Raw genomic sequence first — 13,774 nt, 5'->3', positions numbered from 1 at the left:
AATGAACTAGAATACTGTAGAATACAGGGATCAGTGCTGATGACTAGAAGTACAAAACACATATAAGCTCTATAACAGACAACAATAAGTGCAATAAACAATAAACAATAAGTACTAGAGATAGTTGACATAAGAGAAGGGTCAGGGGTCATTTAAATACTCTACAAATAGATGGGTCTTCAGTCCATGTTTGAAGACTGCAAGATCACTGTATTATCACTGTCATCACAAATCTTTGTATTATTGTGCATGAGCCCATACTTATCTCGACATTTCAAGAGATGTATATGAGGTATGTATGAGTCTTAATGTGTGTGTGTGTGTGTGTGTGTGTGTGTGTATGTGCGTGCGTGTATGTGCGTGCGTGCGTATGTGTGTGCATGCGTGTGTGCAGGCGTGTGCGCGTGCGTGCCTGTTTGTGCGTGTGTGTGTGTGCGTGCGTGTGCGTGTGTGCGCGTGCATGTGTGTGTGTGTGTATGTATGTGTGCGCGTGTGTGTGTTTGTGTATGTATGTGTGTGTGTGTGTGCGCGCGCATGTGTATGTGCGCGTGCGTGCGTGTGTGCATGTATGTGCATGCGTGTGTGTGTGCATGTGTGTGTGTGTGCATGTGTGCATGCCTGTATGTGCGTGCGTGTCTGTGTGTGCGTGTGTGTGCGCGCGTGTGTGTGTGTGTGCGCGTGTGTGTGCGCGCGCGCGTGTGTGTGTGTGTGTATTTGGATTGGCTCCAAAACAGAAGTCTGAGTATTTCCAGACTGTTGGTCCCCCTCCCTGCCCTTTCCCACCCTATTGTTCTTTTGTCCTGAAGGAAATGAGTTGTGGGGTGGGGTGGGGGGGTGGTGGTGGTGTGCTATTAGGTGGCTTGTGCTCTGTTTTGATTGGAGGTTTGCTTGGCTCCTGACCCTCACAGCATGCTCCCTTATTCTTTCACCTGGACCTCACTGATAATCGCATATCAGTGGGCCACTCCCAGACTCTAAAAATACCTCCCTACCAGTGCCGTTTACATAGTCTGCACACTCTACCACTGTACACTCCACAGTAGTTTACACTGCACACTGTAGAACTGTAAACCTCACAGTAGTTTACACTACACACTGTAGCACTGTAAACTTCACAGTAGTTTACACTGCGCACTCTACCGCTGCACACTCCACTGTAGTTTACACTGAAGACTTGACCATTGCAGACTCTACCACTGTAAACTCCACTGTAGTTTACACTGTAGGCTTTACCAATGTAAACTGCATGGTAGTTTATGCAGTAAACTCTACTACTGCAGAAGTATAGCCAGAAGTCTCCAAGACAAAGGTTTTGAGGCCCAGTGTACACAACAGTTGCACTTCCCAAAGCATTTATTAAATGCCCATTAATTGTTTGACTCAATCTGATAAGAAATAATATGATATTGAAATCCAATTAAAATATCAGTGTTAGAAATTAGAAAGACGAGTCTTAGCACATATGAACAGAAGTGAGATCACGTCATGGCACTTCACTTCGTGTCACGTCACTTTATGTCACTTCACAGCTACATGTCAAAAAGTCCCTTTGCTTTCAGCACTAACAGGCACCTTTAGCTCTGTAAAAGTCACAGCCTAGTAGCAACGTTACAATAACTCATCCAGTTTGTATTTGAGACGCCAGGGAGGGAGAGTTGGAGGAGTTCTAGCACATCAGTGGTTCCTGTGCCCTGGACCTGCCCTTTATCAAGAAAGGGCCTCCTTCCCTCTCTCGCGTTCTCACAATGGCTTCTCGACAGGCCCCACAGCACCCAGCCAGTGCTGACATTCTTTACACAAAACAGAACAATCTTATCGGGTTCCCCCATCACACATGTGCTCTCTGCCCTGGTGTGCTCCCTCTCTCTCACACGCGTGCTCTCTGCCCTGGTGTGCTCTCTCTTTCTCACACGCGTGCTCTCTGCCCTGGTGTGCTCTCTCTCTCTCACACACGCGTGCTCTCTGCCCTGGTGTGCTCTCTCTTTCTCACACGCGTGCTCTCTCTCACACACATGCGTGTTCTCTACCCTGGTATGCTCTCTCTCCCACACGCATGCTCTCTGCCCTGGTGTGCTCTCTCTCACACACACGCGTGCTTTCTGCCTTGGTGTGCTCTCTTTCTCACACACGCGTGCTCTCTCTCACACACACGCGTGCTCTCTACCCTGGTGTGCTCTCTCTCTCTCACACGCGTGCTCTCTCTCACACACACGCGTGCTTTCTGCCTTGGTGTGCTCTCTTTCTCACACACGCGTGCGCTCTCTCACACGCACACGTGCTCTCTACCCTGGTGTGCTCTCTCTCTCTCACACGCGTGCTCTCTCTCACACACACGCGTGCTCTCTGCCTCGGTGTGCTCTCTCTCTCTCACACGTGTGCTCTCTGCCCTGGTGTGCTCTCTCTCTCTCTCTCTCTCTCTCTCTCTCTCTCTCTCTCACACGTGTGCTCTCTGCCCTGGTGTGCTCTCTCTCACACACGTGCACTCTCCTTTCCTCACTTTCCTCCACTGTTGTAACAGAGCTGTCATTGGCTAGAATTTTTCCACTATGGTAAAATAAGACTGAAGGTTAACCACAGTGTGCGAACCAAACCACCAACGGACTTGGTTGAGTTGGATGGAGTTGGATTAATGTTAAATTAATTAACATTATGTTATATCAAAGCAATGCTTTTGGAGTGGTTCTGCATTAACTAGCCAAGAACATTTGTTGATGTTAACGCATGGCTGCTACTATGTGTACCTGTTTGCCTAACACAGGACCCTCACCCGTGCAGGATGTTCAGGTGATGAGAAACATGGAAACCCTCAGTCTTTCCTGGAAACCTGGCAAGGGCATACAAGAGCAGTTTCGAATCCTTCTCAGAGAGAGCAAGAATCCAGGATCCACCTGGAACGCCACTGTAGACAATGCCACGACCTCATATGCGTTGGACGGCCTGATCCCTGGACGTCTGTACAACATCAGTGTCATCACAGAGTCAGCAGGGCTGCATAACTCTGTCTCCATTCAAGCACAGACAGGTAGAGCTCCTTCACAGCCCCTGTGAAGCTTGGCGCCAAATCTCGGCTGCTAAGTACCTCCACGGGCCTAAAAAAGTAAAGAAACGTGCTTAACCTGAGTCTGGAGATAGACAACCTCATGGCTTTATGCAGAATAGAAGAGGAATTTTTCTGTTTGCTTCCTTCATTCTTTCCCATGTGTGTGTGTGTGTGTGTGTGTGTGTGTGTGTGTGTGTGTGTGTGTGTGTGTGTGTGTGTGTGTGTGTGTGTGTGTGTGTGTATGTGTGTGTGCGCACGCACACATGTTTGTGTGACCTTTTTCCACGATATTCCAGGCACCTGAGTGAATGCCCCACTCTCTCTCTTTCCTGTGGTGTAGAGAGGAAGCTTACCCTTCATACCCCTAGGCTGTGACACCACTTTACTGAGTCAATTACACCTTCATACTCTTTCAAATGCTCTGGCTTCTTAAGCCATGACCCTGGCCCCACCCACAAAAACATCAGCTTTCGAGCATTTCACCAGCTACAGTTCCTCTCGTTTCTGAACACACTGCAAGAGTTCAGGCATCGCCATAGTTACAGCACCTCACTCAAAAGATGCATCTATCAAGAGTTTATGACCCCTAACACAGAACACCGTGATAAAGTGGTAAAGTGCTCTTGACTCCATAGTACACTGAAACACTGAAAAGATAACCAAAAATTGGGGAAAATTAGCACAGCACAGAGTAGTCTTCTGTACAACTCAGTGATAACAAGCACCATGTTAACCACCACCACAGTGCGAAATGAATCAAGCACAGAAGAGCAGCTGTAAGATAAACCTCTTAATTATGAAATTCCGCTCACCCAATCGGTCTGTTGTCTCTGCAGTTCCTGCCAGGGTCTCGAACGCACTCCTGGAGAACAGTGGACCTGGGACCGGTCTTAAGGTCTCCTGGGATCAAGCCCGTGGAGATGTGGACGGCTACCTGGTCCAGCTTCAAGGTCCCGGTCCATCTCTACAGCAGAGAATGCTGTCCCCACAAGGCAGAGAAACTCTGTTTGACCACCTGAGTCCCGGCCATGCCTACCACGTGTCGATCTTCACCAGGAGTGGGGATCTGACCAATCAGCTGAATGTGACCGGCAGCACTGGTGAGTAATGCTGGAGCTCATTGGGCTAGCTTCCAGACCTAGTCCAGACTAAGCCAAACCCTTCTAATAGTGAAACACAGTGCTCTGTGACACAAGACACCGTTGTGGTCTGACATCCTGCTGCATGAGCTGTGAAAACGTCAGGGCGTTGAGGTGTAATTCACAGACTTCTGTTGGCTATGTAAAGAGACATGTTTCACCTTGGCCTTGACAACGTGTGGTTTTCTGTGGAAGTTCTCCCACAGCAGCAAGATGAGGGCAAGGTGGTGTGAGAGACTTGGAGGAAACTCCACCCATGTTCTGCTTACTCTGAAAACCAACAAAACGTCAGCAGCAAAATGCTACACAAGGACCAAAACAATGTGATCCCACCATGAAAAAATCTAAATCAAAACAGGGCAGAGTTGGAAGAGTCCGCGTAGAACAGTTGTGACTACTACCACTCCTTTACGTCACCGTCCTTGTTCAAACGCTTCATATGGTTTTTGTGTGTGTTGTTTTCCTGATTGTCTGGCATCAGTTGCTGTTTCCCTGTATGTCACTGGCAGCCCCAGAGAAGGTCTCCCAGCTAACAATGAAGAGCCTGACTGAGCAAGGTCCACTGAAGATCAGCTGGGCACCCCCTGCAGGAGAGTGGGAGCAGTACCGTGTGATGCTCTTTAATGGCAGCGAGACGCTGGTTAACGAGACTGCACGGAAGCAGACGACAGAGTTCAGCTTTGCTGGAGTAAGCGTACAGCCAGGAAGGACGTACAAAGCGGCGGTCAGCGTAGAGAGCAGGGGCCTGTCCAGTACGGCCTACTGCCACGGGGGGACAGGTGACCAAGCTTATCACTCTAACTAGTAACAGAGTCAAACATGCATAAAAAACGGAGATCATTTAGTTCAAATGCCTGTGTTTGAATGGACAAAAATAAATGTTTTTTGCATAAACATAGAAATAAGTAAATTATTGTTTATTATAATTTTTTAAAATCCTTTATATTGCAATTCAGTAGCCTAGGTAATAAACCTGCTTTCACGTGTTTGGCAGTCCTAAAATGCCACATAGTCTTCGTCTGATTGGTGGACTGTCATCTTCTTCTCTGTCAGATCCACCCCCTGTGTCCCACCTCCACATCCATCACGCGGATGAGACCACCCTCAGCGCACTTTGGGAGCACAGCCCAGGGTCTTGGTCTCGTGACGGCTATATCGTCGAACTTTTCAACGCCAATGGTTCCACTGCTATTCAGACTCGTACGTTAGAAAGGCAGATGAGGGAGTGCACTTTTAACGTACTCACGCCTGGGCGACTGTACAACATCGCTGTGACGACCACCAGTGGGGACCTCAGGAGATCTGCTACGGTGGAAGGGAGGACACGTAAGACCGTGTTATGAGTGCTATGTAGATCTGACCTAAAACAGAGCAACTAAAGAGACTACAGTGTCAATCCCTGCGAGCTATAACTGAGCTATCTGTCCGCAGTGCCCCAGGAAGTGACACGCCTCAAGCTAGACAATATGCACACCACTGACTCTCTCCAAGCCAGCTGGGAAAAGCCTCCAGGAGATCTAGACTACTATCAGGTGCTGCTGCTGTACAATAACAAGGCCGTTTACAACACCAGTGTCCCGGCTAACAGCACCTCAGTCCACCTTCCGGGTCTGAGGGCAGGAGCTTCATACAGGCTGCTGGGAATCACAGTCAGCGGGGAACAGGTCTCCAAGCAGGCTGTGGCCGAGTGCCACACAGGTAACTACTGATCGCACAACAGCGTAGCACTGTTAGGAGCCAGGGGTATCCAGAGAGTATCCAGGGGTATCCAGGTGTATCCAGGGGTTATAAAGGGGGTACGCAGGAAGTATCTGGGGGTTATCCAAAGTGTTTTCTAAAGTCATTGTCATTTAAAAGCTACTTTGATCTTTAAAGATTTTTATAGATTATTCAACACTGAAAAAAGCTGGATGGGCTAAAAAATGTTTTCGTCAGTTTGTCATATTTGAAAGTAAAGTCAGTGAGCAGAGACAGGAAGTGCTGGGGCCCCCTGACACCTTTCAGCTTCAGTGTCCTGACTGACCTTCAGACATTGTAAGAGCCCCGTGCTCAGAACCGAATGATGGAACCGAGGTCATGACACTCTGACCTATTGACCTGCCATTTTGAGTGCTTGCATTCCCAATGTAAAATATATATGTTTTTGGAACTTATCTGCTGATCTACAAATGGCACTGAAATGAAAATAAGATATCAGAAAATCAGAAATAATGAAGAAATTATTTCTGTAGATTAGTTTAATGTGTAAAGTTGAAGTTAGGTTATGTATCTGCTCTTATAACAACAAAAGATTTTCAGCCATTGTCCTGAGAAATTAAACATATGATAAAATCTCTGCAAAACAATATGCCTCTTTCAAATACGAATGGGAATCTCAGGAATTTCAGGAAGTTCTGGAGAGGAAAAAAAAAGCCAAAGACTTTATCAAAGTCTTCCTGGCTGGACTCAATGGTTTTCCCATAGAACAAAGAGGCTATTTTCAGCTGCAGACCTCCAGTCTTAATGAAGTCCAGAAAGACAACCCAAACAAGGCTGGCGACCAGTCCCACTTTCACCCTGCATGGGGAATACACCCGCTGAAGACCCAGAGCGCCACTATTCAGTCTCTGGTGACACTAAACTAAACCGACAAAACAGATTGACATGCAATAAATATAGAAACTGTCCAGTGAAGGAACATTATGGTATAGTGAACCCAGAGTACTATGTATATGTTTAATTTATACTGAATATTCAGTCAAATATATATTGAATATTCAGTCAAATATGCATTGAATATTGAATCAAATACTAGTGAAATTTTGGGCTGAATGTGCAGCTAAAATCTCTTCTTTTTTTAGATAATAATAAATCATAAATAGTCTGATATCTTGTATATAAATGATTTCAGAAGCACTTTGCCTGCACAGCGAATGAAGGAACTCTTTTCCTGTGCCAAACATGCATAATATATATATTCATAAAATTTAAATGCATAAACTTTCCCCCTCTTGTCTTCTAGTGCCTGCCGCCGTTGCCACGGTAACGGTCAGTAACCACGGACGCTCGGACTTTCTTAACGTGTCGTGGACAGCAGCAGTGGGAGACGTGGACAATTACCAGGTCATCCTCAAAGACCGCAGCTGGACTTTACACACGCTCACCGTGACCAAGGTTGGCTCGGAATTCAGCAGCCTCGTGCCGGGCCGACTGTACAGCATCTCCGTCAGCTCGTCCAGTGGGGGTTATAGAAATGCCACAGAGGTCCAAGCAAGGACACGTGAGTCAACGCTGATCTCCACACAGGCACAATTATCCAGGAGCCAAGAACTGCCCCTGCGTGGCGTGAGCAGCGTTTGAGTGCATTAGTGCAGGCGGACTCGTTAAACTGAGCACAGATCGTGATGAAAAAGAAGAATCAGACAAACACAGAACAGAGCAGATTAGAACAGCCAACTCGTTGAACAAATTCGTGTCGTTTTTAAGGGGTTGTAAGTTCCGTCAACGTCGTTCTTGCACACAGAACCCTCTGCAGTCCAGAACCCCAATGCCACCCATTTAGCCCAGGAGCGCACTCTAAAGGTCTACTGGAACCACGCGGCTGGAGACTACGACCATTACAGCGTCGCGATCTGGCACAAAGACGAGCTCGTGCAGAACCAGACGGTGAACAGGGGTCGGAATGACTGCGTGTTCGGTGGTCTGGTACCTGGTCGTCTTTACACGGTCACCGTCAGCACCTGCAGTGGAGAGTACGAGTCCAGAGTTTCCACCGAGGGACGAACATGTGGGTCTTTTATCGTGTTCTCCGCTCTCATATCGTGTTCTCCATTCTCATATAAAGTTTATCTATCTATCTATCTATCTATCTATCTATCTATCTATCTATCTATCTATCTATCTATCTATCTATCTATCTATCTATCTATCTATCTATCTATCTATCTAGTTACAATAATACTATAACTTACAACGAGTCTCTCATGTTCACTTTCTGTTATATACTCTGTTATATGCTGTTATAACTGAGTAACAGTGCCAGCTTGTGGATTTTAATATGAACAACTTGTCATGACTGAACACAAGATGGCACTAATTAATTTCAGAAGCCCTGTTAAAAACTATTGGCAGGAATATACATAATATCATATATAAGAAGCTTGCATGGTCATGTTTAATTTTAAGGTTACCATTTATAAAACATAGTACAGTCATATAAAACATTTCTAAATCATAGCACAGTCATAAAATAGCTGAGAGGCAAGACTTATTTTCATTGTAGGCCTGCCCAACACGCTTCCTAATGTCGGTGCTCTGTCGTGCAGTACCAGCAGCAGTGGGGGCACTGACTCTTGCCGAGAGTGGAACCACGTACCTGCGCGTGACTTGGGAAGCCGCGCTGGGTGACGTGGATCACTACGAGGTGCAGATCCTCTTCAACGACACGCGAGTTTTCTCAGCGCAACGACTGAACAGCACAACACGCGAGCATCGCTTCTCCCCTCTGGAGCCTGGCTACCTCTACAGAATAGTGGTGTCCACGGTCAGCGGGGCATACTTGCAGGTCCGGGTCATCGAGGGCCACACTGGTAAGGGTGATACTTACACGCCAACGTACACGATAGTTTCAGTTGTGCTGTTGCTGGAGCTAGATTACAGAAGGCCAGGGATTTTCTCTCATGTTCTCTGGAGTGTGTGCAGGGTTAGGATTAGGGTTAGGATCAGTCCATGTCAGTAATAGCAATTATCATTAGAAAATATCCAGACACATAAACTGCAAACTGCATTATTTGGGTTTCATACACTAAGCAACAAAGTAAATGTTGTGTGATGAAGACTTAAGCAAGAGAAGCAAGTAGGGTGGCATATGGCCCAGAGAGCATCAGTTATCGAGTGGCACTGAGTGGCACTGAGTGGCATTGAGTGGCATTGAGTGGCACTGAGTGGCACTGAGTGGCATTGAGTGGCATTTGGCATCGAGTGGCATTGAGTGGCATTGGGTGGCATTGAGTGGCATTGAGTGGCACTGAGTGGCATTGAGTGGCGCACCTCTCTTCTCCCTTACAGTGCCCAGCCGGGTGGAGAAGCTTCAGCTCATCCCTGGTGACTTCAGTGGGACTCTGAGGGCCACGTGGAGCCCTGGAGCTGGAGACATGGACTTCTACATAGTCTCTCTACTGCAGAACGCGCATGTGCAGCGCACACTTCACCTCCCCAAGATGGAGAACCAGACTGACTTCGAGGTTCTTGTGCCTGGTCAGTTGTACACAGTCACTGTACAGACAGTGAGTGCAGAATTGACCAACAGCAGCACAGCCAGTGGGCGAACAGGTGAGATATATACCAGGTGATATAATACACCAGGTGAGATATATACCAGGTGAGATATACACCAGGTGGGATATATATACCAGGTGAGATAATATACCAGGTGAGATAATACACCAGGTGAGATATATACCAGGCACTGTTAGCTACAATTTAGCTACAATTTGATAGGCAAATCCAGACTCTCACGTAGTATCAAAGTCTGTTAGACTCAGTAGAAACTCAGTAGAAAATCGACTCTGTAGGAGATTAACTCTGTAGGTCAGATTAACTCTGTAGGAGATTGACTCTAAATGTCAGATTAACTCTGAAGGTCAGATTAACTCTGTAGGAGATTGATTGAAGGTCAGATTAAGCCTGTAGGTCAGATTAACTGTGTAGGAGATCGACTCTGTAGCCAGGTTCCCTGGCTGCACATTGCCAAAATGCATTTCATGTTCATGTCTTGCATCGTGTGTGTGTGTGTGTGTGTTCCACAGTTCCCTCCAGTGTGAAAGCTCTTCAGGCGGACAGTGAGCGCACTACACACAGTCTGACAGCCAGCTGGGAGGCAGCGGGGGGTGTACTGGACGGGTACCAGGTCCAGCTGCTGAACGAGACCGAGGCCGTGGTAGCCAGCGTCACAGAGCCTGCTGGCATCACACGCCACCTGTTTGAGGGTCTCACCCCCGGGAGGGTCTATAGTGTGCACGTCAGAACACTCAGCAACTCCACACACAGCAGGAACGTCGTAGCAAAGGGACAGACACGTGAGAACTACCTCTTTATTTCACAGCCTGAGAGGAACCCACTACATGATCAAAGACATTGTATTCCTCATTGTCCTACAAATGAGTAACTCATTTGCTTCTAATCAACTATATAAACCACTGAAGACCACTATATAGACCACTATAGACCACCGTAAACCACTATAGACCACCATATAGACCACTAAAGACCACTATATAGATCACTATATCACTATAAACCATATCACGCTGGCACTAGCCCAGGTCAAGGGCATCATCAACACGTGCATGTTGGTGAGAAACAGCACCCTCTGCTGTCTCCACAGGCCCAGCTGCAGTTACAGGCCTGCACGTGCTTTCCCAGCGCACCAGTGAGCTCACCTTCTGCTGGAACGCGTCCGATGGCTGGGTGGACCACTATGACCTGCACCTGTACAGCGAAGACGAGACCCTGCAGGACCACAGGAGGGTGGGAGCGAGAGAGCATGGCTGTAGTTTCCCCCACCTGCTGCCTGGCACGCTCTACAAGCTGGTGGTGGTTAGCAAGAGTAGAGGGCTCAGCAGTGACTCGGCTCTGTGGGCACGCACAGGTGAGAAGACGTATCGGTAACGACTCACCAGATACTACCAGAGATAAAAAATAATCTCTAACAAGTTACCAGAAACTACCAGAGATAAGAATAATCCCTAACAACTCACCAGATACTACCAGAGATAAGAGTAATCTCTAACAATTTACCAGATACTACCAGAGATGAGAATAATCCCTAACGAGTTACCAGATACTACCAGAGATAAGAATAATCCCTAACGAGTTACCAGATACTACCAGAGATAAGGATAATCCCTAACGCATTACCAGATACCACCAGAGATAAGAATAATCTCTGAGTTAACAGCTACTACCAGAGATAAACATAATCTCTAACGAGTTACCAGATACTACCAGAGATAAGAATAATAGCTAATGAGTTATTAACTACTACCAGAGTCCCTAATGATCATCCACCAGCACTACCAGTATAAATGAGTGGCATTTTGCCAGTTCCCATGTCGACTTTGTTCACTGTACAAGCATACCATACTCTCCCCCCACAGAGATGTGCAATCATGGAAAAACATGGAATTTCTGAGTTCAATTCCCAGTGAAAGACAAACACTTTTATTCAAAATTAATTTTAAAAATAACTAAAATGTTTTTTGGTTAATATGTTCAAGGTTATGTATTGCTGTACATAGTAGTTTGTTGCAGTATGCACAGTAATATACTCATAACCCTCATAAAGATGAAAACGGCTCATACATATTTCCAAACCCCTAATTGCATTTGACAGTTGTGTTAGCTGATGTCACCTGTCACCATTATGGCTGTCTGCTCTCTTTCCCACATTAGCACTGTAGAATCATGCAACATGCTTTCAGTTTCATAGCTCAGTACACGCTATCTACATGCAAATGAAAGGCATGGGGTCATTACTCTTGATATGTTTCCCTAGAGCCTTCGATAGTTCACACATTTACAGCACACTTACTTCTTAAGTTTGATCTGTCTACAGGACACACGTCTTTGTTTCGAAAAATGACATGACACTATCAGTGAAATCTAAGCACTCAGATTATTGACTGAGGGGGATTTTTAATAGAGGTTTGGAATTATGACTAGTTTTCTCTCAAAAAAAGGCAAGGCACTTGAGTCCAAGGAGTATATATGCAATCAAATATTATCGAATGTAAAAATAGATGCTGAAATAGATGTCAGTCTACCTTTGTGCTCAGGAAGAAGAATATTATTACTGTACAGTGTGTTATTAGTAGTTATTAGTAATAGTTAGTACTACTATTAGTAGTAGTTATTAGCTGCTGTAGTACTTTTTTCTTAATCTGGAGTACTGGATTGGGTTGGCCTGAGACCACCTCTCTCTCTCTCTTTCTCTCTTTCTCTCTCTCTCTTGCTCTCTCTCTCTCTCAGTTCCTGCCCCAGCCAAGGACTTAAAGGTTGACAGTCGGGGTCACTCGGGCAGCCTGTGGTTGACGTGGATGCGTGCCCCCGGGAGCCTGGGGGGATATGTGGTGACTCTGGAGGCTTCGGGTCAGCCACAGCAGAGGCTGGAGCCCGAGCGCACTGATGCAGTCTTCCAGAACCTTCTGCCTGGCCGCCTGTACACTGCCATCGTGCTGAGCTGGAGTGGGAACCTGACTAACACAGCCACGGCTGTGGGACGCACGGGTCTGTCTCACACAGGAACACCCAGGCACAAAGCATGCAAACATCATGGGAAAGTCTTTCTCCTTTGCTGTCTGTATTACCAACAGAACACACAGTGGTTATGAATGCTGAAGAACATGTGACACTGTCTTGCGTTATGTTCACCAATCAGTCTGGTCGTTGTTGAACTTTTGTGAATTAGTCATTTCTGTCCTTTCCTCGTGCGCGCCACTGTTGATGTGTGTCGCACCGAGGTTTTGCCCCAGGGCTGCCCGGTTTAAGGAGCTCTCTCTGTCTGTGTTCAGTCCCTGAGCCGCCGTCATCTCTGTCGCTCAAAGACGTGGGCCAGGATGGCATGGTGGAGGTGACCTGGCATGCCCCCGTGCGTGGAGACTACGACAGCTTCCAGGTGAAGTGGCAGCCACAGGACATGCTGTCCCAGTCGACCCCCAACCCCACCCGGTGTCTGCTCAGTGGGCTTTACCCTGGACGCATGTACAACATCAGCCTTTGCACGGTGAGCGGGGGGCCGCCCGGGCCAGTGATCTACAGCTCACCCGTCTACCACGCCATAAGGACCGGTGAGTGTGCCATAGCTGAGGCCCCTACCCCACTTCCTGCCCACCCTGGCACAGCTGTTGGCTGGAAGCTGGCAGAGGCCTCCTATAAAGCTGGCATTTAAAATGATACATTCTTTAAACTTTAAGACTGAGAAACTGAGAGTTTAGGCAGGACAACGCAGAGCTCTGTGTACTGTATTGTCAGGATCTAAAAGCGTAACCAAAACAGAGGGACAGAACCCTCTTTACTCAACGGTGTAACGAAGAATCGAAAAACCTAAACAAAAGGGAAAAACATTCCAAATGTAGTAAAATGTAAAACTGATGCTGTATAATTCTATATGTTATCAGGCAGGTTTTCTACTTTGCAGTCTTTTTTTTTTAAATAAACTTTGTAATCTGTGTAGCGTATAAACAGAGCTGTGCAGAACCAATGAACTCCTCTACCAACTAATGGAACAAACATTAAACTGATTCTTGTCCTCAGAACTGAACATTTGATCAAGCCTCAGTATGGATTTCATCTCCCTTACATACTATTGATCTTGAAGACATGTGTGAAGATTTGAGCGATTTATGTTTTCCAAAAAGAGCACACACACACCCGTGCACATGCATGCACACACACACACACTCACACACACTAAGAGTGTTAATATATCACCACTGCTGTCTCTGATGAAGACGGCATGGCCTCCACAATCCTCTCACTGGGACTCAGTAAAGCTCGAATGTGTCAGCTTCTAACTTTTGAGGACACAACTTGAGGTCACCATTTTTGGAGATATGAG

At 46.7% G+C, this 13,774-nt stretch overlaps 1 protein-coding gene across 6 annotated transcripts in view; it reads left to right on the top strand.

The window, feature by feature from the left end:
• Positions 1-13,774, top strand: part of ptprb (protein tyrosine phosphatase receptor type b) — a 36,507-nt gene that overhangs the window by 2,779 nt on the left and 19,954 nt on the right. For 5 of the 6 annotated variants that reach the window (XR_014126108.1, XM_027007498.3, XM_081723602.1 and 2 more), the window contains exons 3-15: positions 2,759-3,022; positions 3,877-4,140; positions 4,689-4,958; positions 5,233-5,505; positions 5,611-5,877; positions 7,181-7,438; positions 7,682-7,945; positions 8,484-8,747; positions 9,226-9,489; positions 9,966-10,235; positions 10,544-10,807; positions 12,187-12,444; positions 12,729-13,004. Coding sequence is in view for 5 of the 6 variants with exons in the window: in XM_027007498.3 (XP_026863299.3) it covers positions 2,759-3,022; positions 3,877-4,140; positions 4,689-4,958; positions 5,233-5,505; positions 5,611-5,877; positions 7,181-7,438; positions 7,682-7,945; positions 8,484-8,747; positions 9,226-9,489; positions 9,966-10,235; positions 10,544-10,807; positions 12,187-12,444; positions 12,729-13,004 (3,456 nt within the window). In the remaining variant the exon portion in view is untranslated. The remainder of the gene's footprint in view (positions 1-2,758; positions 3,023-3,876; positions 4,141-4,688; positions 4,959-5,232; positions 5,506-5,610; positions 5,878-7,180; positions 7,439-7,681; positions 7,946-8,483; positions 8,748-9,225; positions 9,490-9,965; positions 10,236-10,543; positions 10,808-12,186; positions 12,445-12,728; positions 13,005-13,774) is intronic. The other variant, XM_081723601.1, reaches the window with a different exon arrangement.

The sequence above is a fragment of the Electrophorus electricus genome, chromosome 11, assembly GCF_041902795.1.
Source record: "Electrophorus electricus isolate QZ-2024a chromosome 11, ASM4190279v1, whole genome shotgun sequence".
In the NCBI taxonomy this organism is placed as follows: domain Eukaryota; kingdom Metazoa; phylum Chordata; class Actinopteri; order Gymnotiformes; family Gymnotidae; genus Electrophorus; species Electrophorus electricus.
The sequence above is the reverse complement of the archived record's forward strand: the minus strand, read 5'-3'. Positions and strand labels throughout refer to the sequence as shown.